A 26,092-nucleotide genomic window follows, 5' to 3' on the forward strand; every position below is an offset into this window, starting at 1 on the left:
AAATTAGCCGGGCGTGGTGGCGGGCGCCTGTAGTCCCAGCTACTCGCAGAGGCTGAGGCAGGAGAATGGCGTGAACCCGGGAGGCGGAGCTTGCAGTGAGCCGAGATTGCGCCACTGCACTCCAGCCTGGGAGACAGAGCGAGACTCCGTCTCAAAAAAAAAAAAAAAAAAAAGGAGGAGCATAGAGAACTGCCTCTACGGAACAGCAAATGATACCAGAAGATAAGATAGATAGGCACTGCCCTCTTCAATAGGTAACGGCAGCTAATGAGGGCAGTCTCATTAGCTTAGGCTCCCCAACTACCGTTGCTTCAAACTTTGGCCTCAATTTGTAGACTAAAGTCACCAGAACAATAGTTAACTACCAGTGGGATTAGTGATCTTCCTTATACTTGGTTTACACAGAGGAATGCTAACATCTTTCCCTGGGGAGTTCCAGGACAGCTGATCAATCTAGAAACAAAATTCAATCTCAGGGGTTGGAAACCTTTTTCTGTAATGGGCCAGATAGTATTTTAGTCTCTGTGGGCCAGCTGCAACAGTCTTTGTTGCAACTACTGTGACACTATAGCTCAAAAGTAACCATAGACAGTATGTCAACAAATGAATGTGTCTGTGTTCCAATAAACTTTATTTACAAAAACAGGCAGCAGGCTGGATTTGGACCATAGACTAGTCTGCTGACCCTTGCTTCATCTAACGGTTACACTGATGTTGCCACAAGAGTGACTAAAAAATGATGACCAGAACCAAGTTGTTCTGGCAAAACTAATCTATTGTATTAGAAGCCAGAATAGTGGCTCTTATGGGCCACTATTTGTGGGATTAGTGGGGTCAGGGGTCGGGGGAGTACTATAATTGGGAAGAAGCACATGGAAGCTTCTGGGTTAATAGTAATATTCTCTTTCTTGATATGGGTGATGTTTACATAGGTGTGTTAACTTTGTGAAAATTCATTGAACTATGTGAGAATTCATTTATGAGTTGTATAAATTTCTGTGTCTATTTTATAAACTATTTTTAAAAAGAAAAAAAAGAAACAACATGTTCTAAGGGATAAATCATTTTTTAAAAATTAGGCAGAAAGTCCTATAGAGAGAATATAAGAGTTGGGCAAAGTGTCTGTGGGTTCCCAGCTGTGCAATGAGGACGACACAGGCCAAGTTCTTTTGTTTGTAGTGTGCTTTTTTAAAAAATTGTGATTAAAAACCACATAATGTAAAATTTAACATCTTAACTATTTTAAAATGTATAGTTCAGTAAAGTATATTCATATTGTTGTGAAACAGACCTCCAGGATGTTTTTATCTTGCTAAACTATTAACTACATACCAATTAAATGACAACTCCCCCTTTTATGGAAAAAGTGTTTATTTACGAAATAACATGAGGTTAAAAAAGTAGATCTCCAAATTATATATGTATTATAATTACAACTGCTTAAAATTATATACACATTGGGTAAAAGTTCTAAATGGTGAACTAAAAACAATTATGTCAGAACAGTAGGATTAAGAGGGAATTGTCTTAAGTTCTCTTAATATTTCCCCAATTTCCCGAGCCCTTGGCAACCACCATTTTTCGTTCTATGAATTTGACTACTTTAGATGTCTCAAATAAGTGGAATCATACAGTAGTTGTCTTTTTGTGATGTCTTATTTCACTTAGCATCAAGTCCTCAAGGTTCATCCATGTTGTAGTATGTGACAGGATTTCTTTCCTTTTTAAGCCAGAATACGATTCCATTTTATGTATATACCACATTTGTTTTAACCATTCATCTGATGATGGGCATTTTAGGGTACTTCCACCTTTTGCCTATTGTGAATAGTGCTGCTATGAACAGAGGTGTGCAAATATCTCTTTGAGACTTTGCTTTCAATTCTTTTGCATATAACCCAGAGGTGGGATTGCTGGGTCATATGGCAGTTCTATTTTTTATTTTTTTTAGGAACTTCCATACCGTTTTCCATAGCAGCCACACCATTTTACAATGTTACCCAACAATACACAAGGGCTCCAATTTCTCCAAAGCCTTGTCAATGCTTGTCATTGTCAGGTTTATAAAACATTTATTTATTTTTATTGATATATAATAGATATAAATATTTTCAGAGTACATGTCATAATTTAATATCTTCTAATCAGTGTAATTGGGATATCCATCAACCTAAATATTTGTCTTTTCTTTTATTATTATTATTATACTTTAAGTTCCAGGGTACTGTGCACAATGTGCAGGTTTGTTACATATGTGTACTTGCGCCATGTTGGTGTGCTGCACCCATTAACTCGTCATTTACATTAGATATATCTCCTAATGCTATCCCTCCCCACTACCGCCACTCCACAATAGGCCCCGGTGTGTGATGTTCCCCATCCTGTGTCCAAAGTGTTCTCATTGTTGAATTCCCACCTACGAGTGAGAACATGTGGTGTTTAGTTTTCTGTCCTTGCGATAGTTTGCTCAGAACGATGGTTTCCAGCTTCATCCATGTCCCTACAAAGGACATGAACTCATCCTTTTTTATGGCTGCATAGTATTCTGTGGTGTATATGTGCCACATTTTCTTAATCCAGTCTATCATCGATGGACATTTGGGTTGGTTCCAAGTTTTTGCTATTGTGAATAGTGCCGCAATAAACATACGTATGCATGTGTCTTTATAGCAGCATGATTTATAATCCTTTGGGTATATACCCAATAATGGGATGACTGGATCAAATAATATTTCTAGTTCTAGATCCTTAAGGAATCGCCACACTATCTTCCACATGGTTGAACTAGTTTACAGTCCCACCAACAGTGTCAAAGTGTTTCTATTTCTCCACATCCTCTCCAGCACCTGTTGTTTCCTGACATTTTAATGATCGCCATTCTAACTGGTGTGAGATGGTATCTCATTGTGGTTTTGATTTGCATTTCTCTGATGGCCAGTGGTGATGAGCATTTTTTCATGTGTCTGTTGGCTGCATAAATGTCTTCTTTTGAGAAATGTCTGTTCATATCCTTTGCCCACTTTTTGATGGGGTTGTTTGATTTTTTCTTGTAAACTCGTTTAAGTTCTTCGCAGATTCTAGATATTAGCCCTTTGTCAGATGAGTAGATCGCAAAAATTTTCTCCCATTCTGTAGGTTGCCTGTTCACTCTGATGGTAGTTTCTTTTGCTGTGCAGAAGCTCTTTAGTTTAATTAGATCCCATTTGTCAATTTTGGCTTTTGTTGCCATTGCTTTTGGTGTTTTAGACATTAAGTCCTTGCACATGCCTATGTCCTGAATGGTATTGTCTAGGTTTTCTTCTAGGGTTTTTATGGTTTTAGATCTAACATTTAAGTCTTTAATCCATCTGGAATTAATTTTTGAATAAGGTGTAAGGAAGGGATCCAGTTTCAGCTTTCTAACATGGCTAGCCAGTTTCCCAGCACCATTTATTAAATAGGGAATCCTTTCCCCATTTCTTGTTTTTGACAGGTTTGTCAAAGATCAGATGGTTGTAGATGTGTGGTATTATTTCTGAGGGCTCTGTTCTGTTTCATTGGTCTATATTTATGTTTTGGTGCCAGTAACATGCTGTTTTGGTTACTGCAGGCTTGTAGTATAGTTTGAAGTCAGGTAGCGTGATGCCTCTAGCTTTGTTCTTTTGGCTTAGGATTGTCTTGGCAATGCAGGCTCTTTTTTGGTTCCATATGAACTTTAAAGTAGTTTTTTCTAATTCTGTGAAGAAAGTCATCGATAGTATGGCCATTTTCACGATATTGATTCTTCCTATCCATGAGCATGGAATGTTCTTCCATTTGTTTGTGTCCTCTTTTATTTCATTGAGCAGTGGTTTGTAGTTCTCCTTGAAGAGGTCCTTCACATCCCTTGTAAGTTGGATTCCTAAGTATTTTATTCTCTTTGAAGCAATTGTGAATCGGAGTTCACTCATGATTTGGCTCTCTGTTTGTCTGTTATTGGTGTATAGGAATGCTTGTGATTTTTGCACATTGATTTTGCATCCTGAGACTTTGCTGAAGTTGCTTATTAGCTTAAGGAGATTTTGGGCTGAGATGATGGGGTTTTCTAAATATACAATCATGTCATCTGCAAACTGGGACAATTTGTCTTCCTCTTTTCCTAATTGAATACCCTTTATTTCTTTCTCTTGCCTGATTGCCCTGGCCAGAGCTTTCCAACACTATGTTGAATAGAAGTGGTGAGAGAGGGCATCCCTGTCTTGTGCCAGTTTTCAAAGGGAATGCTTCCAGTTTTTGCCCATTCAGTGTAATATTGGCCATGGGTTTGTTGTAAATAGCTCTTATTATTTTGAGATACGTCCCATCAATACCTAATTTATTGAGAGTTTTTTTAGCATGAAGGGCTGCCGAATTTTGTCAAAGGCCTTTTCTGCATCTATTGAGATAATCATGTGGTTTTTATCTTTGGTTCTGTCAATATGATGGATTACATTTATTGATTTGTGTATGTTGAACCAGCCTTGCCTCCCAGGGATGAAGCCCATTTGATCATGGTGGATAAGCTTTTTGATGTGCTGCGGGATTTGGTTTGCCAGTATTTTATTTAGGATTTTCACATCGATGTTCATTAAGGATATTGGTCTAAAATTCTCTTTTTTTGTTGTGTCTCTGCCAGGCTTTGGTATCAGGATGATGCTGGCCTCATAAAATGAGTTAGGGAGGATTCCCTCTTTTTCTATTGATTGGAATAGTTTCAGAAGGAATGGTAAAACAGCTCCTCTTTGTACCTCTGGTAAAATTCGGCTGTGAATCCATCTGGTCCTGGACTTTTTTTGGTTGGTAGGCTCTTAATTATTGCCTCAATTTCAGAGCCTGTTATTGGTCTATTCAGGGATTCAGCTTCTTCCTGGTTTAGTCTTGGGAGGGTGTATGTGTCCAGGAATTTATCCATTTCTTCTAGATTTTCTAGTTTATTTGCATAGAGGTGTTTATAGTATTCTCTGATGGTAGTTTGTATTTCTGTGGGATCGGTGGTGATATCCCCTTTATCATTTTTTATTGCGTCTATTTGATTCTTCTCTCTTTTCTTCTTTATTAGTCTTGCTAGCAGTCTATCAATTTTGTTGATCTTTTCAAAAAACCAGCTCCTGGATTCATTGATTTTTTGAAGGGTTTTTTGTGTCTCTATCTCCTTCAGTTCTGCTCTGATCTTAGTTATTTCTTGCCTTCTGCTAGCTTTTGAATGTGTTAGCTCTTGCTTCTCTAGTTCTTTTAATTGTGATGTTAGGGTGTCAATTTTAGATCTTTCCTGCTTTCTCTTGTGGGCATTTAGTGCTATAAATTTCCCTCTACACACTGCTTTAAATGTGTCCCAGAGATTCTGGTATTTGTATCTTTGTTCTCATTGGTTTCAAAGAACATCTTTATTTCTGCCTTCATTTCGTTATATACCCAGTAGTCATTCAGGAGCAGGTTGTTCAGTTTCCATGTAGTTGGGCGGTTTAGGTGAGTTTCTTAATCCTGAGTTCTAGTTTGATTGCACTGTAGTCTGAGAGACAGTTTGTTATAATTTCTGTTCTTTTACATTTGCTGAGGAGTGCTTTACTTCCAACTATGTGGTCAGTTTTGGAATAAGTGTGATGTGGTGCTGAGAAGAATGTATATTCTGTTGATTTGGGGTGGAGTTCTGTAGATGTCTATTACGTCCACTTGGTGCAGAGCTGAGTTCAATTCCTGGATATCCTTGTTAACTTTCTGTCTTGTTGATCTGTCTAATGTTGACAGTGGGGTGTTAAAGTCTCCCATTATTATTGTGTAGGAGTCTCTTTGTAGGTCTCTAAGGACTTGCTTTATAAATTTGGGTGCTCCTGTATTGGGTGCATATATATTTAGGATAGTTAGCTCTTCTTGTTGAATTGATCCCTTTACCATTATGTAATGGCCTTCTTCATCTCTTCTGATCTTTGTTGGTTTAAAGTCTGTTTTATCAGAGACTAGGATTACAACCCCTGCTTTTTTTTTTGTTTTCCATTTGCTTTGTAGATCTTCCTCCATCCCTTTATTGTAAGCCTATGTGGGTCTCTGCACCTGAGATTGGTCTCCTGAATACAGCACACTGATGGGTCTTGACTCTTTATCTAATTTGCCAGTCTGTGTCTTTTAATTGGAGCATTTAGCCCATTTACATTTAAGGTTAATATTGTTATGTGTGAATCTGATCCTGTCATTATGATGTTAGCTGGTTATTTTGCCCGTTAGTTGATGCAGTTTCTTCCTAGCATCGATAGTCTTTACAACTTGGCATGTTTTTGCAATGGCTGGTACCGGTTGTTCCTTTCCATGTTTAGTGCTTCCTTCAGGAGCTCTTGTAGGGCAGGCCTGGTGGTGACAGAATCTCTCAGCATTTGCTTGTCTGTAAAGGATTTTATTTCTCCTTCACTTATAAAGCTTAGTTTGGCTGGATATGAAATTCTGGGTTGAAAGTTCTTTTCTTTAAGAATGTTGCATATTGGCCCCCTCTCTCTTCTGGCTTGTAGAGTTTCTGCCGGGAGATCCACTGTTAGTCTGAGGGGTTTCCCTTTGTGGGTAACCCTGATCTTTCTCTCTGGCTGCCCTTAACATTTTTTCCTTCATTTCAACCTTGGTGAATCTGACAATTATGTGTCTTGGAGTTGCTCTTCTCGAGGAGTATCTTTGTGGCATTCTCTGTATTGCCTGAATTTGAATGTTGGCCTGCCTTGCTAGATTGGGGAAGTTCTCCTGGATAATATCCTGAGAGTGTTTTCCAACTTGGTTCCATTCTCCCCGTCACTTTCAGGTACGCCAATCAGACGTAGATTTGGTCTTTTCACATAGTCCCACATTTCTTGGAGGCTTTGTTCATTTCTTTTTACTCTTTTTTCTCTCAGCTTCTCTTTTCACTTCATTTCATTCATTTGATCTTCAATCACTGATACCCTTTCTTCCACTTGACCAAATCAGCTACTGATTTGGTCAGTAGCTTGTGCATGTGTCACGTAGTTCTCATGCCATGGTTTTCAGCTCCATCAGGTCTTTTAAGGACTTCTCTATGCTGTTTATTCTAGTTAGCCATTTGTCTAATCTTTTTTCAAGGTTTTTAGCTTCCTTGCGATGGGTTCGAACATCCTCCTTTAGCTCAGAGAAGTTTGTTATTACCTATTGTCTGAAGCCTTCTTCTCTCAACTTGTCAAAGTCATTCTCCATCCAGCTTTGTTCCATTGCTGGCAAGGAACTGCATTCCTTTGGAGAAGAGGCGCTCTGATTTTTAGAATTTTCAGCTTTTCTGCTCCAGTTTCTTCCCATCTTTGTGGTTTTATCTACCTTTGGTCATTGATGATGGTGACGTACAGATGGGGTTTTGGTGTGGATGTCCTTTCTGTTTGTTAGTTTTCCTTCAGCTGCAGGTCTGTTGGAGTTTGCTGGAGGTCCACTCTGGACGCTGTTTGCCTAGGTATCACCAGTGGAGGCTGCAGAACAGCAAATATTGCAGAACGGCAAATGTTGCTGTCTGATCATTCCTCTGGAAGCTTCATCTCAGAGGGGCACCTGGTCGTATGAGGTGTCAGTCGGCCCCTACTGGGAGGTGCCTCCCAGTTAGGCCACTCAGGGGTCAGGGACCCACTTGAGGAGGCAGTCTGTCCCTTCTCAGATCTCAAACTGTGCTGGGAGAACCAGTACTCTCTTCAAAGCTGTCAGATGGGACAATTAAGTCTGCAGAAGCTTCTGCTGCCTTTTATTCAGCTATGTCCTACCCCCAGAGGTGGAGTCTACAGAGGCAGGCAGGCCTCCTTGAGCTGCGGTGGGCTCCACCCAGTTCGAGTTTCCCAGCCACTTTGTTTACCTACTCAAGCCTCAGCAATGGCAGGCGCCCCTCCCCAGCCTCGCTGCCGCCTTGCAGTTCGATGTCAGACTGCTGTGCTAGCAATGAGCGAGGCTCCGTGGGTGTGGTACCCTCCAAGCCAGGCACAGGATATAATCTCCTGGTGTGCCGTTTGCTAAGACTGTTGGAAAAGCGCAGTATTAGGGTGGGAGTGACCTGATTTTCCAGGTGCCGTCTGTCATGGCTTCCCTTGGCTAGGAAAGGGAATTCCCTGAACCCTTGCACTTCCCAGGTGAGGTGATGCCTCGCCCTGCTTCTGCTCACGCTCTGTGGGCTGCATCCACCCACTGTCCAACCAGTGACATGAACCTGGTACCTCAGTTGGAAATACAGAAATCACCCATCTTCTGCATTGCTCATGCTGGGAGCTGTAGACTGGAGCTGTTCCTATTTAGCCATCTTGGAACCGCACCTTTTTGTCCTTTCTTCATGCTAGGAACATTTATTCTCTTCTAGCTATTTTTTTTTTTTTTGAGATGGTCACCCAGGCTGGAGTGCAATGGCGTGATCTTGACTCACTGCAACCTTCGCCTCCTGGGTTCAAGCAATTCTCCTGCCTCAGCCTCCCGAGTAGCTGGGACTACAGGTGTGTGCCACCAGACCCGGCTAATTTTATATTTTTGGTAGAGATAGGGTTTCACCATGTTGGCCAGGCTGGTCTTGAACTCCTGACCTTAGGTGATCCACCCACCTTGGGCTCCCAAAGTGCTGAGATTATAGGCGTGAGCCACCTCGTCCGGCCTCCTCTAGCTATTTTGAAATTTTCAGTAGATTATTGTGAACTAGTCACCCTACTGATCTATATTGAACATGAAGTCTTACTCCTTCTATCTGTGTATTTGTACCCATTAATCAATCTCTCTTCACCCCCCACCCCTTCCTGGCCTCTGGTAATTACCAATCTATTCTCTATTTTCATAACAGCCACTGTTTTAGCTCCCACATATGGATGAAAACATGCAGTATTTGTCTTTCTGTGTTTGACTTATTTAACTTAAAGACCTCCATTTCCTCCATGTTGCTGCAAATAAGATTTCATTCTTTTTTTATGGCTGAATAATATTCCATTATGTATATATACCACTTTTTTTTAATCCATTCATCCATCTGGAACAGGCAAGGAACAGTGCCCACTTTTGCCACTTTAATTTAACATAATACTGGAAGTCCTGGCCAGAGAAATTAGTCAAGACAAAGAAATAAAGGGCAGCCAAGTTGGAAGGGAAGAAGTCAAATTAGCCTTGTTCAAAGACAATATGTTTTGTTTTGTTTTGTTTTGTTTTGTTTTTGAGACAGGGTCTTACTCTGTCACCCAGGCTGCAGTGCAGTGGTGCAAAAGTGATCTTGGCTCACTGCAACCTCTGCGTCCTGGGTTCAAGTGATTCTCCCACCTCAGCCTCCTGAGTAGCTGGGACTACAGGGATGTACCATGTTTCCCAGCTAATTTTTTGTATTTATAGTAGAGATAGGGTTTCGCCCTGTTGGCCAGGCTGGCCTCAAGTGATCTGCCCACCCTGGCCCCCCAAAGTTCTGGGATTACAGGCGTAAGCCCCTGTGCCCAGCCAACAATATGATCTTAAACTTAGAAAAACCTAGACTCCACCAAAAAACTGTTAGAACTGATACATTTAGAAAAATTGCAGGATACAAAATAAACACACAAAAATCAGTAGCATTTAAATATGCCGACAGTGAACAATCTGAAAAAGAAATCAAGAAAGCAATCCCATTTCCAATAGCTACAAAGAATATAAGACACCTAGAAATCAATTTAATCAGAGATGTGAAAGATCCATACAAGGAAAACTATAAAACATTCATAAAAGAAATTAAAGAGGACATTAAAAAATGGGAAGATATTCCATGCTAATGGGTTCAAATAATTAATATTGTTAAAATGACAATTCTACCCAAAGCAATTTATAGATTCAATGGAATCCCAATCAAAATACCTATGACATTCTTCACAGAAATAGAAAACAAAATCCTGAAATTTTTCTTTCTTTTTTTTTTTTTTTTTGAGACAGGTTCTCACTCTGTCACGCAGTCTGGAGTGCAGTGGCACAATTACAGCTTACTGCAGCCTCAAACTCCCAGGTTCAAATGATCCTCCAGCCGCAGCCCCCTGAGTAGCTGGGACTACAGGTGCATGACCACAACACTTGATTAATTTTTGTATTTTTTGTAGAGACAGGTTTTAGCCATATTGCCCAAGTTGGTCTTGAACTCCTGGGCTCAAGCAATCCTCCAGTCTAGGTTTCCCAAAATGCTGGGATTACAAGTGTGAGCCACTTGTGCCTGGCCCCTAAAATTTTTATAGAACCCCAAAAGATCCAGAATAGCCAAAGCAATCCTGAGCAAAATGAACAAAGCTGAGGCCAGGTGCAGTGGCTCACACCTGTAATCCCAGCACTTTGGGAGGCAGAGGTGGGCGGATCACCTGAGGTCAGGAGTTCAAGACCAGCCTGGCCAACATGGCAAAACCCTATCTCTACTAAAAATACAAAAATTAGCTGGTTGTGGTGGTGGGCACCTGTAATCCCAGCTAATCAGGAGGCTGAGACAGGAGAATTGCTTGAGCCTGGGAGGCAGAGGTTGTAGTGAGCCGAGATCGTGCCATTGCACTCTGGCCTGGACAACAGAGCAAAACTCCGTCTCAAAAAAAAAAAAAAAAAAAAAGAACAAAGCTGGAGGCATCATACTACCTGACTTCAAAACATATTACAAAGCTACAGTAACCAAACTGGCATAAAAACAGCCAATGTTTTACTGTTTTACTAGCATGTGTTTACTAGCCAATGTTTTACTGGCAATGTGTATGTTTTACTAGCATAAAAACAGACACATTGACTGATGGAAGAGAATAGAGAACCCAAATATAAATCCGTGCATTTACAACCAACTCATTTTTGACAAAGGTGTCAAGTACATACAATGGGGAAAGGACAGTCTCTTCAATAAATGGTGCTGGGAAAACTGGAAAACTGTAAGCAGAAGAATAAAACTAGACTCTCATTTACTATATACAAAAATCAAATCAAAATGGACTAAAGACTTAAATCAATGACCTGAAACTATGAAATTACTAGAAGAAAACATTGGGGGAAATGCTCCAGGACATTGGAGCATTTTTATTTGTCTATTTTGCCATTTGTCAAAAGATTTCAAAAGCACAAGCAAACAAAGCAAAAATAGAAAATGGGATTATATCACGCTAACAAGCGCCTGTGCAGCAAAGAAACAATCAACAAAGTGAAGAGACAACCCACAGAATGGAAGATCATATTTGCAAACTACCCATTTGACAAGGGATTAATAACGGGAATATATTAAGGAACTCAAACAACTCAACAGCAAAAAAAAAAAAAAAGAAAATCACATTAAAAAATGGGCAAGGTTGGGGCAGTGGCTCACTCCTGTAATACCAGCACTTTGGGAGGATGAGGAGTTTCAGACCAACCTGGGCTGAGGTGGGAGGATCACCTGAACCCGGGCAGATTAAAGCTGCCGTGAGCCATGATCTCATCCCTGTACTCCAGACTGGGCAACAAGACCCTGTCTCAAAAAAAAAAAAAAAAAATGGCAAAAGATCTGAATAGATATTTCTCAAAAGAAGACGTACAAATGGCCAACAGCTATATGAAAAAATGCTCAGTATCACTAATCATCAGAGAAATGCAAATCAAAACCACAATGAGATAATCATCTCACCTCACCTAAAATGGCGTATATCAAAAAGACAGGGAATAATGAATGGATGCTGGTGAGGATGTGGAAAAAGGAGAACATTCATACACTGTTGGTGGGAATGTAAATTAGTATGACCACTATGGAAAACAGTGTGGAGTTTCCTCAAAAAAGTAAAAATAGAACTACCATATCATCCAGTAATGCCACTACTGGGTATTTATCCAAAAGAAAGGACATCAATATATCAAAGAGATAATTGCACTCCCATGTCTACTGCAGCTCTATTCATAGCAGCCATAATATGGAATCAACATTTCCTGTTTTTTTGTTTGTTTGTTTTTTTGTTTTTTTTTAGACGGAGTCTCGCTCTGTTGCCAGGTTGGAGTACAGTGGTGTGATCTTGGCTCACTGCAACCTCTGCCTCTTGAGTTCAAGTGATTCTCCTGCCTCACCCTCCTGAGTAGCTGGGACTACAGGCATGTGCCACCACGCCCAGCTAATTTTTGTTATTTTTAGTAGAGACAGGGTTTCTCGATCTCTTGACCTCATGATCTGCCCACCTCGGCCACCCAAAGTGCTGAGATTACAGGTATGAGCCACCGCGCCAGCTCCTGAGTTCTTCTGATGGTAGCATAGGCCAATTTTTTAAAAGCCATTTATGAAGGTGGTCAAGGCTTTACCTAAATTAAACTTAAATATAAAGGCCTTCAAGAAAACTGCCTTCAATCCTTACTGAAACTATATTTATCCTAAAACTTCAGCACCATTTTGATGTGACTTTATCTTCTTTGCGCAGTTTATAAATTTGTTCAAAGTTCCTAGGAAGTGAAATGCATAATAGCAGAGTAATAGCAGCATAGCAAGTGGAAAAGTTTAAAATCATGTTTTCGTATTTTGTTTGAAATGCCACCCATGTGTATATCTCCCAGAAAAAGCAATAATATGACTACTCAAAGACCCAATTATAGGGTGAATACAAATTTCATTAACTTCGGTCCCACTACACTGGAAAAACTGGGAATTCTACCAAATGGAACAAGTGGACTGGCATCAGGAGAGGCTAAGAACTCGCAGAAGCAATGACACGAGGAGGAGGAAAAGTGAATAAAGCTCTGGCTCTAGGAGCTACAGCACGCAGTTGGCTACCTTGCTCTTCCAGAAGGACTCGCACAGCTGAGTTTTCCTTTACTTTTTTTCTGGCTGCTGCTTCTTCTTCCTTAGACCACTGCATGTGATCCCTATTAAAAAAAATAAAAAGATTATAAAATATGCTTTATCATTGAAGAAGGCAGAAAAAAGGTGACAAGGAACCACATCTTTCATTCTAGATTAGCTGAAGACAAATGATACAGACTAATTCCACATGGAATGAATACATTTTGTGTCAGATGTTCCTACTTATGGCGCTGGTACAACCCTGGAACTCCTACGATTCTTCTGTTTAAATGTGGTTGTGCTGCAAGCCCCAGCTACCTCTGGGAAATAGCTGCTAAAGTAATGTCCTCAGAACACCCTGGTGTATGACTATTTGGGTGCTGGTATGGTTTGCCGGTTTCTACTCTAAGACTAAATTTATTTGCCTTTTTGTTAATTTATGAACAGAACATTCTTCAGTAGTTTTTAAATGCTCCTCTTACAACACTTGTATTCTAACACTTTGCTGTCAAAGAGATCAAAGTTTTAAAATGTTTTGTACTTAGCCTGCAATTTTTAAAGTAACTTTAGATTTATTTTTCTTATTAGCTACTTTAACTTCCATAAAATGATTCATTTGCATTTAAGTGATAGAGTACTTGATGCAGCATGTGAAAAGGTCATCTTTCTAAGTTCTGGCACTTTCTATAAGTATTTTTAGTTTCAGAATCTACTCTCCCTATATGAGAAGATATTATTTTCTGCTGCAAATAAATGTCTTTCTTGTAATAGAAGCAACAACTGTATACAAGAAAGGTAATATTTTTTAAGTTTTGTTTTCACAAAGTTTGCATTTTTTTTGCAATAAGTTAGACTATAAGTAAAGCCATTTCCTGGAATAAGCCAGGAATAATTTTTTATCACTAAACAATAAAAAAATTACACACCCATATTCAAGTTGCATGGAGCCTAAAAGAAAAACCCCTAACACTATTATCATATGATATATGTAGTCACCTGACTGATGAGAAGGGATAAATTATACAGTTCTTGGAAGTGCATCATGCTGTGACCGACAAACATTGAGCAGTTAGGATGATCATAATTATAATTATAATAATTACCATCATTTATTTATTACATATCAGGTATTGTAATAAGCACATTACATATATATGTCTTATGTAATCCTTTCAAAAACCCTTTGATAGGGTTATAATCATGCCTACTTTGCATAGTGGCTAACAGAAATTTAATAACTTATTCAAGGTCATATAGCCATGAAGTGGCAGAACCAGAATTCACCTAGGTTTGTGTCACTTAAAAGTCCATCTTCTCAACTATTAGTCTATTATTTTCTACCACGGCAGTGGGGGACACAGAGAGACTTAAGATGTAATGTTTGCCCATCTTGGGTTTATATTCTCCTAGTGCAGCCAGGTAAACAATAAGTAAATGATAATACAGTGAAGCATGCATGGCTAGTACCTGATGAAGGGGAGTGCAGCCAATTAATGCAGCTGGGGCAAATAGGAAGGCTTAAGAGAAGGTAGGTTTGGGCTCAGGTTAGGAGGAAAAGTGGTAGAGCAAATTCATGTCACTCAGAAGCTGACAATACAGACAGTGCATACAGGGAACAGTTAAAAAACTCCATTTTGACTGGTTCTCTTGGACTACTGCAGATGAAGTTGTGAGCTGGGTAACGGTCAGATTTCAGAGGATCTTAAATGTGGGGCTGAACAGTTAAGCAGTATGCGAGACACAATGAAGTGGCGAAGGACTGGAGGAAATGCGACCAATTAGACTGTTGGAATGGTCTAGGAGTAATGAGTCCCACAACTAAAGTGGTAGCAATGGAGAACAGGAAGGAAAGGGGGAGAGGGAGACACTGAAAACACTGCAATTAAGACCTAGAGATTAACTAGATATTGGAGAAGAAGTGTAAGCGTCATGAATGATTCCAAGGTCTTAAAACTGAGTATCTAGGAAAGTGGGAGTAACAATGACAGAATATGGAGTTACATTGGGTGGAATGATGATAAGCATGGTACTATTTTAAGTAATGCTTATACTGTCAGATATGAGAGGGTATATTCCAGTGACCTGGCTATAAATACACCACCGAAGGTGCGAAACTATTTTCCTTAAAAAAATAAAAATAAATAAATAAATCAAAATTGGTATGCTGCAGTCTCCAGGAAAAGTGAATGAGAATGTTTTCAGAGTCTCATAGATAAAAGTTTAACCACCAGTATTTAAAAAAAATCCAATCATATACAAGCCAAATAACCATTAAACAACTTTGTCTTTTGCTTTAATAAATGAGGTTAGGATAGTTTTTGTTTTGACTTATTTTGACTTACGTTAACATCTGTGATCAATCACATATAAATTGGGGCTGGCAACTATACTTTAAATTGTGTATATATTAAATATACTATATTGAATACAATTACATGACAGTTGTGAAATTAAAGGCAACAAGTTATTTATTGAAAAAACAGTATTTCTAAGGCTAGGGATGAGTTTTTCATCTACAAATTCTACCACATATAGGAAAGAAAATAGAACAATCTATTTCCCTGCGAAGAATCAAGCTGTGAGACAATAAGAGTATATGTGGTCTTCCGCTTTAAGCATTTAAGCTTTTAGTTTAACTTGCTATTTCTTATTTAATAACTTACAGTTATTTCTTAACTGTAACTTCCTTACACTGTTCTTTATGTTACTTCATTTTCTTAACTGCTAAGTGAGGGGAATAGTATATCCTAAGTTCCTGCAGAACAGATTTTTTTTTTTACACCACAGTTACAGAATCCCCACAGAAACCTATAAAATGTTCCTACTGTATTTATGGGGACTTCCTCCAGCCCTGCTGCTTTATGATGGCAGTTCTTTATTTTGGAAAACTGGATTCATGTATCCCAAACCCAACAGCTGACAATAAGAATCATACAACTTTTTATTAGTAATAAATACAACTACAATAGAATTTAAGCATAGAAACAAATAATAAACAAACTGGAAATAATCAAGTATTTAACAGCAACAAAAACTAAAGGAAAAAAGTGGTTTATAGAGTTTGGCCAATAAATTGTACTTCTGGGAACTTACTGAAATGAAGTAACTCGAAAGAACTAAGAAATTCTGTACAGGGAAATATTTGTATGAAGATAATCACTGGAACACTAAATATAATATTAATAGCAAAAAATTAGAAACAACTTCAGTGACAGGGGAATGAAAAAATTATAGTAAATCAAAGGAATATTATACAGACATTAAGATAATAAATATGACTATTATATGACAATATGGAAAAGTATTTATAAAATAACATGAAGTTAAAAAAGTAGATCCCCCAAATTATATATATATTTATCTTTTTTTTTTTTGAGATGGAGTCTTGCTGTGTTGCCCAGGCTGGAGTGCAGTGGCACAATCTTGGCTCACTGCAACCTCCGGCTCCCATGTTCAAGCAATTCCCCTGCCTCAGCCTCCCAAGTAGCTGGGATTATAGGCGTGTGCCACCATACCCGGCTAATTTTTTTATTTTTAGTAGAGATGGGGTTTCACCATGTTGGCCAGGCTGGTCTCGAACTCCTGACCTCAGGTGATTTGCCCGCCTCAGCCTCCTAAAGTGCTAGGATTACAGACGTGAGCCACCATGCACCCGGCCAAATTATATACGTATTATAATTACAACTGTTTAAAATTATATACACACTGGGTGAAGATTCTAAGTGGTGAACTAAAACCAATTATGTTTGGATAGGAGTAAGAACAAACTATCTTAAATTTCCTTAATATCGTAAAGCAGCTTCAACTAGAGATAATTTTTAAAAAACTATATGTAAAACCTGTACTCTATGTTTAAGACATACAACAATTGTCTTTAAAACTTTACCCTTCATGAGGAAAAAGCCATAAATCCTTATAATAAGAAGGAAGTTATGTTTTCTTAAAAAAGGAAAGACATAAAAAAGAAACTTGAGCAGAAAGTACAAAATATACTTTTCATGAAAATTTGAATTTGAGAAAAAACCTCAAAAACAGATTTTTGAGTAAGACAAATTTTTACATGTCCTATAATTTGTTTGTATATATAGTTTATATATATTTCTTATTCCTTCCATATGTATAGTATAATTGAATAATGTTTCCTTGATTTAGCTTTTAGTTGATGGCAATAGTAATCTAAATAATTGTGCATTTGGTTTGATTTGGAAAAGTTAAAACACACACACATACACACACACACACCAATTATTTAAGTTGGATACTAAAGTTTTTGATAATATTACCTAGAGAAAATTCTGCTGAATATAGTGTTGCTTCCTGTTATAACTTTTAATAATCAGATATAAACCAAAGTACCCACTATAAATTATTTTCCTGTCTTTGTCATTTACTATGCATGTGATGGCCTCACTATAGAACACAACTTTGTTCTATAAGTCAATGATATTTGACAAATTTGACAAATGTATTAGATGACTAGGGAATTAAAAAGAAAATATTTATTCTTAGGTTAAAGGAAAAAATAGAGTCTATTACTTTCAGCCTAAGACTATTTCAATAATTCTTAATTCTATAACAAAGTGTGGGAAAGAGAGTTTCTGGGATGCCAGATGAGTTGGTCTCCCCTGTGTGAGACACCCATGGGGAGCCATGGGCGGCCTCTGAGGAGAAAAGTCTCCTTATTGCCTTCATGTCTTTATGCCCCAACAGCATAAGAGCTCCGCGGCATTCCACAGGTTGCTCGGGGAAATACTCCTTTGAAGCAGTAGAGTATAATCAAACATCTTGGCTTCTCCTGAAACCCACTCCCACCCATTTTAGTCCCGATAAGTTAAAGATCTTAAGTAGTTTAGAGACTACTTTGCTCGAGGAAATTCCCAGAAACCGCCACTGCTATACATCTTATTGAATGACTCATGATTTCTCCTTCACCGATTAATCCTTTTCCTCATCCCTTCCTACCCCTCCCATTTGCCCTAAGAACAAAGAACTTGTAAACCGATAAATTGGGTGGAGGCCGAGAGCTCGGGGCCGTGGAGCAAGCCTCCATGCTCTGGTCTCCTGGACCCACCTTTTAAACTCTTATTCTGTCTCTTTCTAATTCCTTTGTCTCCGCTGGACTCTGGGTACCTGCCGGGTGGTATGGGGCTGGTTTCTCCAACACAAAGGCATATTTATTACACAGTTACACAAACAAACACACACACATTTTTCTATATACTACAAAATCTTCAACATAATTATGACTTAAAACTCTGGTATAGGACTTATGATTTTGGCCATGACAGAGTACCTGGCAATGGACTTACCCTCCTGCCACAAATAATTATAAAGCTGGATAAAATAAAGCAACTGCTTTTAAACACTGGACTACACTTCAGACAGGGCAAGACTGATCCTTAAGAGAAGAAAAACACAAAAGGTGAGTCCCCACATCCACCTGTTCTGTCTGGGGACACATTCTAGACTGTGGTGCAGAGAGGCTGTCTCACTGAGTGGCAGTTTCATGAGTTGAGAAGGCAGAGATCAGAGTTCAGAGTTGCAGAGGTGGTGAGAGTTTGTGCAACAGGATACTGAAGAGGGAGATGGACAGACAAGAGGGCCCCTGAAGTCTACAAGAGTTCTCCTAAGGTTTTCAGCTAGTCCTAGCTGCTCATCTACAGGCAGAGTCACCACAGGGACTAGTAGAAGAGAGAGGATTCTAGGAATGAGGGTGGAGAAAAGAGAACTGACGAGATAGGTAGTACAGTGCTTGGTGACACTGGAGTTCTGGCTAAGCCACAGTGGAAAGATCTATCTGAGCACCTTGAATATTTAGTTAAGACCCTAGAAATCCCATGCCACAGGAAGAAGAACCAAACTAGACTCAGGACATTATCAAAATAGTCCCACCCAAACAACACCTAAAATCAAACCTGATCCAAGAAGGAGCTGGCAGAAATTCAACCACTTGCCAGAAAAGACTCGACATCTTTAAAGGAAGACAACATAATCCAGACTCCATAGAAGATATTATCCATAATGTACACCATATAATCAAATACTACTAGACATGCAAATCAAGAGAAAAGTCAGTCAATAAATATAGACTTTGAGAAAACCAAATGTTGGAATTAGTACGCAAGGACTTTAAAACAGCATTGAAAAATATGTTAAAAGATTTAAAGAAAAAGATGGACAGAATGAATGCATAGATGGAAGAAATCTCAGAAAAAAATGAAAACTTTTTTTTTTTAAAAAGGAAATTCTAGAACAAACCCATACACACTATCTGAAATAAAGAGTTGAGTAGGCTCACGTGGGCATGGTAGCTCACACCTGTAATCCCACCACTTTGGGAGGCTGAGGTAGAAGAATCGCTTGAGTACAGGAAGTTGAGGTTGCAGTGAGCCATAATCACACCACTCCAGCCTGGGTGACAGAGTGAAACCCTGTCACACACACACAAAAAAAAATTGGGAGGCTTAACAGCTGACAGACACTGGAGAGAATGGGTCAGTAAACTTAATGACAGATGTGGAAATTATTCAAACTGAAGACCAGAGAGACAAAGATTGAAAAAAAGTATGAGTCTCAGTAACCTGTGGGATAATACCAATTGGTCTAACAAACACATAAATTGAAAGCCCAGAAATAGGAAAGAGAAAGAAAATGAGTTAAAAATAATAATAAAGAAATACTGACTAAAATTTTTCCAAATTTGAAGATAAAAAGAAGAAAGAAGAAAAAGAAACACTCAATAGATCAGGCAGGAAACACAGCAAACCCCAGGCAATATAAATACAGAGAAAACTGATAAAAATCAAAGATAAAGATACATTTGAAAAGTAGCTACTATATACAGTGGGAAAAGAAATGCAAACTACAGCTGATTTCTCATCAGAAACAATGATAATGAAGGCCAGAAGATAAAGCAAGGACATCTTATGTCGGGGCACGGGGATGGGAGAGATGTGTCAACCCTGAATTTCACATGCAGTAAAAAGATCTTTCAAATTTGTAAAATAGACATTTTCAGATAAACAAAATTTGAGAGAATTTGTTACCAGCAGAATTTGCACTACAAGAAATGTTAAAGATCTTCAGGTTAAAGGAAAAGGGGACCACATGGAGTCTGAGATCTACAGGGTGAAAAAAAGAGACCAGAAGTGGTAAATATGTGGGTAATTATAAAATAATCTTTTTAAAAACTTTAAATTTCTTTTAAAAAACTCAACTAACTGTATATAACAAAAATAAAAACAATGATTATAGCATTTATACATAGAGGTAAACTATATGACAACAATATCACAAATGTTGGAGGGATGATAAGTAGAAACATATTGTTGTAAGGTTAATTTTATGTTAGGTGGCACAACATTAATTCTAAGTAGACTACACTAAGTTGACAAAGCACATTGTAATGTCTAGAGCTGTGGTTCTCAAATTGAGAACCACAGTATGAGAATCAAAACTATTCTCATAGCAATACTGTGTTTTGCTCTTTCACTGTGTTGACATTTGCAGTGATGGTATAAAAACAATGAGGGGTAAAACTACAACTGCCTTGGAATGAAAGAAGGCAGTGGCACCAAAATGTGTTAACTGTCATATTCTCTGCCACCATCCAGTGAGCAGCAAAGAATATAACAATTTTTACCAAAATTAAACAATTAAAAAATTTTCAATTTTGCTGATTGATGAAGCAGTAAAAACTATTAATTTTATGAAATATTGAACCTAGGGTACAAATCTTTTTAATAGTCTATGTGACAAGATGGAAAGCATGCACTTCTGTACTGAAGTACAATGGCTGGCTTGACTGAGGAAAAGCACTCATATGAACTGTGAGCTGAACTAGATGCTTTTTTCATGGAATGCTATTTTTACTTGAAAGAGCAACTACTGATAAAGCTATAGTTATTTAGACTTGGGTATTTGGCATATAGTTTCTCAAAAGTAAACAAAATGAGCCTATAACATTAAGAAAAACAAATTACGGTATGTGTTTGCAAAAATAAATTTTGTGCTTCCAAGCAAAAATTAGACTTCTGGAAAGCTTGTGTCCACCACCATGAGTTTGATAGCTTCCCAATACAGATTTTCCTGATGAGACTGGAGGTGATATTAACAAATGTGATATTTAAATAGTTTATAATAAAATGTGTCAACATTTAGAAGATCTACATCAAACAGGGAACCAATATTTTCCAAATTATCCATGCATGATGTTATAAATCATGCATAGGTAAAGGATCTATCCAAAGTGCAAGGTATACCAGTGTATCATAATATGGCAGAATATAGAGCCAGGCCCTGTGGAGTGCTCTTGTAGTCCCAGCTACTCGGGAGGCTGAGGCAGGAGAATGGCTTGAGCCCAGGAGCTCACAGCCAGCTTGCCTAACATAGCGAGACCTGGTCTTGAAAAAAAATATATATATATATGGCAGAATATAAAAATTCCATGATATGGTTTCATATGCCATATTGCAACTAAGAAACTACCACTATTGAGATTTAGTGTAATATCAAAAAAAAAAATCCACAATTATCTGATAAAGGCTATTAAAAACTCCTCTCTTGCCGGACACGGTGGCTCACGCCTGTAATCCCAGCACTTTGGGAGGCCGAGGCGGGCGGATCATGAGGTCAGGAGATCGAGACCATCCTGGCTTAACATGGTGAAACCCCGTCTCCACTAAAAAATACAAAAAATTAGCCGGGAGTGGTGGTGGCTGCCTGTAGTCCCAGCTACTCTGGAGGCTGAGGCAGGAGAATGGCATGAACCCGGCAGGTGGGGCTTGCAGTGAGCCGAGATTGTGCCACTGTACTCCAGCCTGGGCAAGAGAGCAAGACTGTCTCAAAACCAAAAAAAAAAAAAACCAAAAAAAACCCAAAAAACAAAAAAACTCCTCTCCTTTGTAAGCACGTATCTATGAGAGGCCAAATTATCTTCATATTATTCAAGAGGATATGAGAATCCAATTTCTTCCATTAAGGCAGACATTAAAGAGACTTGCAAATATTTACAGCAATGCCACTCTTTGCATTACACTTTTGGGAATATACATTTACATTAACACTTGGGAATATACATTTACATTAAAATATGTAATTTATGTTAATATGTAATGGATTCATTATTGTTTTGGAATTAATAAATGTTTTCATGTTTGAGTTTTAATTTCTAATACAGAAAATATCAATAGACATAATCCATATCAATAAGAAGTCTTTGGGGTTCTTAGTAATTTAAGAGTGTAAAGGGGTCCTGAGACCAAAATGTTTGAAACTATTGCCTTGAAATAATTCGTAAAACAGAATGCAAAGACATATGGCTAAATGCCAGTAGAGGAAGTAAAAATTGGATACAAAAAATTATTCAATTAGGCTGGTTGCAGTGGCTCACACCTGTAATCCTAGCACTTTGGGAGGCCAAGGTGGGCGGATCATGAGGTCAGGAGTTCAAGACCAGTCTGACCAACATGGTTAAACCCTGTCTCTACTAAAAATACAAAAATTACCTGGGCATGGTGGTGCATGCCTATAATCCCAGCTACTTGGGAGTACCCAAGTAGTACTAGTAGTACTCGCTTGAACCTCGGAGGCAGTGAGCCGAGATCATGCCATTGCACTCCAGCCTGGGCAACACAGCGAGACTCTATCTAAAAAAAAAATTTATTCAATTTATCCAAAAGAAGGCAGTAAAAAAGGAACAGGGGAAAAAAGGGCAGAAGAGATAAATTAAAAAATAAACAGACAACCAAACAAAATAATATTAATATACAATGCTACCTGGACTAGGTGTTATCTTAAGTTTCTTTTCTTTCTATTTTCTTTGGTGTTAATTTAATAGGTCTAAAAAATTACTTTATTGTTTCCATTTGTATTTTTTTAACTGTTAAATATTTTCCTGTATGCTCACATGTACTTCCTCCTGGATCAACTTTCTATGTACATTGCTCATTTATCAATTATTAGCAAATAATGCTTTTCTGACAATATAAAAAATGTTCTATAGGTTAGCCCTGATGTATGGGCAGTGGAAAATCATTTAAATTTTTTCTCTCTCCTTTGGTTTTTGTGTTAGTAAGAGTAATAGTTCTCAAAACAGCATACAGGCCGGGCGCGGTGGCTCACACCTGTAATCCCAGCACTTTGGGAGGCCGAGGTGGGCAGATCACGAGGTCAGGAGATCGAGACCATCCTGGCTAACACAGTGAAACCCCATCTTTACTAAAAATACAAAAAATTAGCTGGGCATGGTGGTGGGCGCCTGTAGTCCCAGCTACTGAGGAGGCCGAGGCAGGAGAATGGCATGAACCTGGGAGGTGGAGCTTGCAGTGAGCCGAGATCAGGCCCCTGCACTCCAGCCTGGGCAACAGAGCGAGACTCCGTGCCAAAAATAAATAAATAAAAACCCAGCATACAAATTAAGATTAAGTACTCTGAAGACTTTGGTTTCCCTTGGGAGGAGGTAATTAAGGTGGACAGCACCTAAGGGCTTCTGGGGTCTGCAATGTTCCGCTCCTGACTAGAGGGCTGGGCATGTGGACATATTACACTTTGTAAATAAATCAAGTTGAGTACTTAAAAAAAGAAAAAGATTAAGTACTCTGAAACTATAATTATCCTATTTCATCAAATCCAATATGCTATTATTTTCTGTTCCAGTAATAAAGAAAAAACATTTTCAACTACAATTTTAAGATGCACAAACTGTAAGAAATGTCATGATTTCAGAGATGTTAATAGGTAAATAAAAATGTGAGTCTCAGAAAAGATAAAATATAGCTGTTATAGGCATATCAGCTAATAACTGAAGTAACTTCAATTAAATCTTCCTTTCTACTATTGAGGCTAATTTATATTTGTAACTCCAGGATGCCTACCTCTCTTTTTGGCTATAATGAATATTTCAGTCGGTTACTGTTATTAGTAAATTAGTTTTTGTTTTTGTTTTGTTTTCATTTTTCATTATTAATTTATTTTTTGAGACAGGGTCTCACTCCATCACCCAGGCTGGAGTGCTGTGGCACCATCTTGGTTCACTGCAACCTCCACCTCCCAGGTTCAAGCGATTCTCCTGCCTCAGCCTCCTGAGTAGCTGGGATTACAGGCACGCCCCAATACGCCCAGCCAATTTTTGTATTTTTAGTAGAGATGGTGTTTCACCATGGTGGCCAGGCTGGTCTTGAACTCCTGACCTCAGGTGATGCGCCTGCCTTGGCCTCTCAAAGCACTAGGATTACAGGCATGAGCCACTGTGCACAGCCTACAACAAGGTTTTTAAAAAAAACCTTTTTAGCCTTTGGAAAAACCTCTGACAGCCTCAAACTCCTGAGTTCAAGTAATCCTTTGGCCTCAGCCTCCTGAGTAGCTAGGACTATAAGTGCATACAACTGCGCCCAGCTAATTTTTAAAATTTTTAAATTAAATTAAATTAAATTAAATTATTATTATTATTATTATTCTTTTTGTAGAGACGGGTCTTGCTTTGTTGCCCAGGTTGTCTCCAACTCCCGCATCAAGCAATCTTCCTGCCTGGCCTCCCATACTGCTGGGATTACAGGCATGAGTGAGCCAACACACCAGCCTGAGTTTCTTACTTGTGTGACTAACAAAAAACACAAACATAGAGCCAATGCCTTTCTACTTTGCATACAATGGGATGGAGGTCACAGCTGCTGAAGAAACCAATACCCACCTCCCTCATTAAATACTTAGTGGGAACCTATATCTATCAGGCACTAGGCCTGTGAACTGGGGACACAAAGATGAGGAAGATTTGGTAGAACTCAAAATTTTGAGAAGTTGGAATCAGTATTAAAGAATACAGAATTTGTCATCAGGTAGATAGCAAGATGGGAAATAGGTACATAAGGAAGACGGCTTTTTTTTTTTAAAATAAAACTCAATACCAATGCATATAAAATATAGTTACATCTCTACCCTCCCTCTCATCCCCATTCCCATCTCTGATGTAAATACCATTATCAGGATAATGTGGACCTTTTCAGACTTTTCTCTCTATATATAAAAGCAAAGGTGTATATATATGTAACACAGGTACAATAATTTCTTTTTTTTATTATTATACTTTAAGTTCTAGGGTACATGTGCACAATGTGCAGGTTTGTTACATATGTATACATGCACCATGTTGGTGTGCTGCACCCATTAACTCATCATTTAGCATTAGGTACATCCTAATGCTATCCCTGCCCCCTTCCCCCACCCCACGACAGGCCCCAGTGTGTGATGTTCCCCTTTCTGTGTCCAAATGTTCTCATTGTTCCATTCCCACCTATGAGTGACAACATGCGGTGTTTGGTTTTTTGTCCTTGCGATAGTTTGCTGAGAATGATGGTTTCCAGCTTCATCCATGTCCCTACAAAGGACATGAACTCATCCTTTTTATGGCTGCATAGTATTCCACGGTGTATATGTGCCACATTTTCTTTATCCAGTCTATCATTGATGGACATTTGGGTTGGTTCCAAGTCTTTGCTATTGTGAATAGTGCCGCAATAAACATACGTGTGCATGTGTCTTTATAGCAGCATGATTTATAATCCTTTGGGTATATACCCAGTAATGGGATGACTGGGTCAAATGGTATTTCTAGTTCTAGATCCTTAAGGAATCGCCACACTGTCTTCCACAATGGTTGAACTAGTTTACAGTCCCACCAACAGTGTCAAAGTGTTCCTATTTCTTCACATCCTCTCCAGCACCTGTTGTTTCCTGACATTTTAATGACCGCCATTCTAACTGGTGTGAGATGGTATCTCATTGTGGTTTTGATTTGCATTTCTCTGATGGCCAGTGATGATGAGCATTTTTTCATGTGTCTGTTGGCTGCATAAATGTCTTCTTTTGAGAAGTGTCTGTTCATATCCTTTGCCCACTTTTTGATGGGGTTGTTTTTTTCTTGTAAATTTGTTTGAGTTCTTTGTAGATTCTGGATATTAGCCCTTTGTCAGACGTGTAGATTGCAAAAATTTTCTCCCATTCTGTAGGTTGCCTGTTCACTCTGATGGTAGTTTCTTTTGCTGTGCAGAAGCTCTTTAGTTTAATTAGATCCCATTTGTCAATTTTGGCTTTTGTTGCCATTGCTTTTGGTGTTTTAGACATGAAGTCCTTGCCCATGCCTATGTCCTGAATGGTATTGCCTAGGTATTCTTCTAGAGTTTTTATGGTTTTAGATCTAACATTTAAGTCTTTAATTCATCTGGAATTAATTTTTGTATAAGGTGTAAGGAAGGGATCCAGTTTCAGCTTTCTAATATGGCTAGCCAGTTTTCCCAGCACCATTTATTAAATAGGGAATCCTTTCCCCATTTCTTGTTTTTGTCAGGTTTGTCAAAAATCAGATGGTTGTAGATGTGTGGTATTATTTCTGAG

At 38.6% G+C, this 26,092-nt stretch overlaps 1 protein-coding gene across 46 annotated transcripts in view; it reads right to left on the reverse strand.

Moving 5' to 3' along the window:
- Positions 1–26,092, reverse strand: part of METTL8 (methyltransferase 8, tRNA N3-cytidine) — a 181,979-nt gene that overhangs the window by 94,546 nt on the left and 61,341 nt on the right. For 45 of the 46 annotated variants that reach the window (XR_010122160.1, XR_010122153.1, XR_010122152.1 and 42 more), the window contains one exon: positions 12,695–12,786. Coding sequence is in view for 18 of the 46 variants with exons in the window: in XM_055289708.2 (XP_055145683.1) it covers positions 12,695–12,786 (92 nt within the window). In the remaining 28 variants the exon portion in view is untranslated. Of the gene's footprint in view, positions 1–12,694; positions 12,787–19,021; positions 19,191–26,092 lie in introns of those variants that run through there. The other variant, XM_055289709.2, reaches the window with a different exon arrangement.

The sequence above is a fragment of the Symphalangus syndactylus genome, chromosome 8 (genome assembly GCF_028878055.3).
Source record: "Symphalangus syndactylus isolate Jambi chromosome 8, NHGRI_mSymSyn1-v2.1_pri, whole genome shotgun sequence".
NCBI lineage: Eukaryota > Metazoa > Chordata > Mammalia > Primates > Hylobatidae > Symphalangus > Symphalangus syndactylus.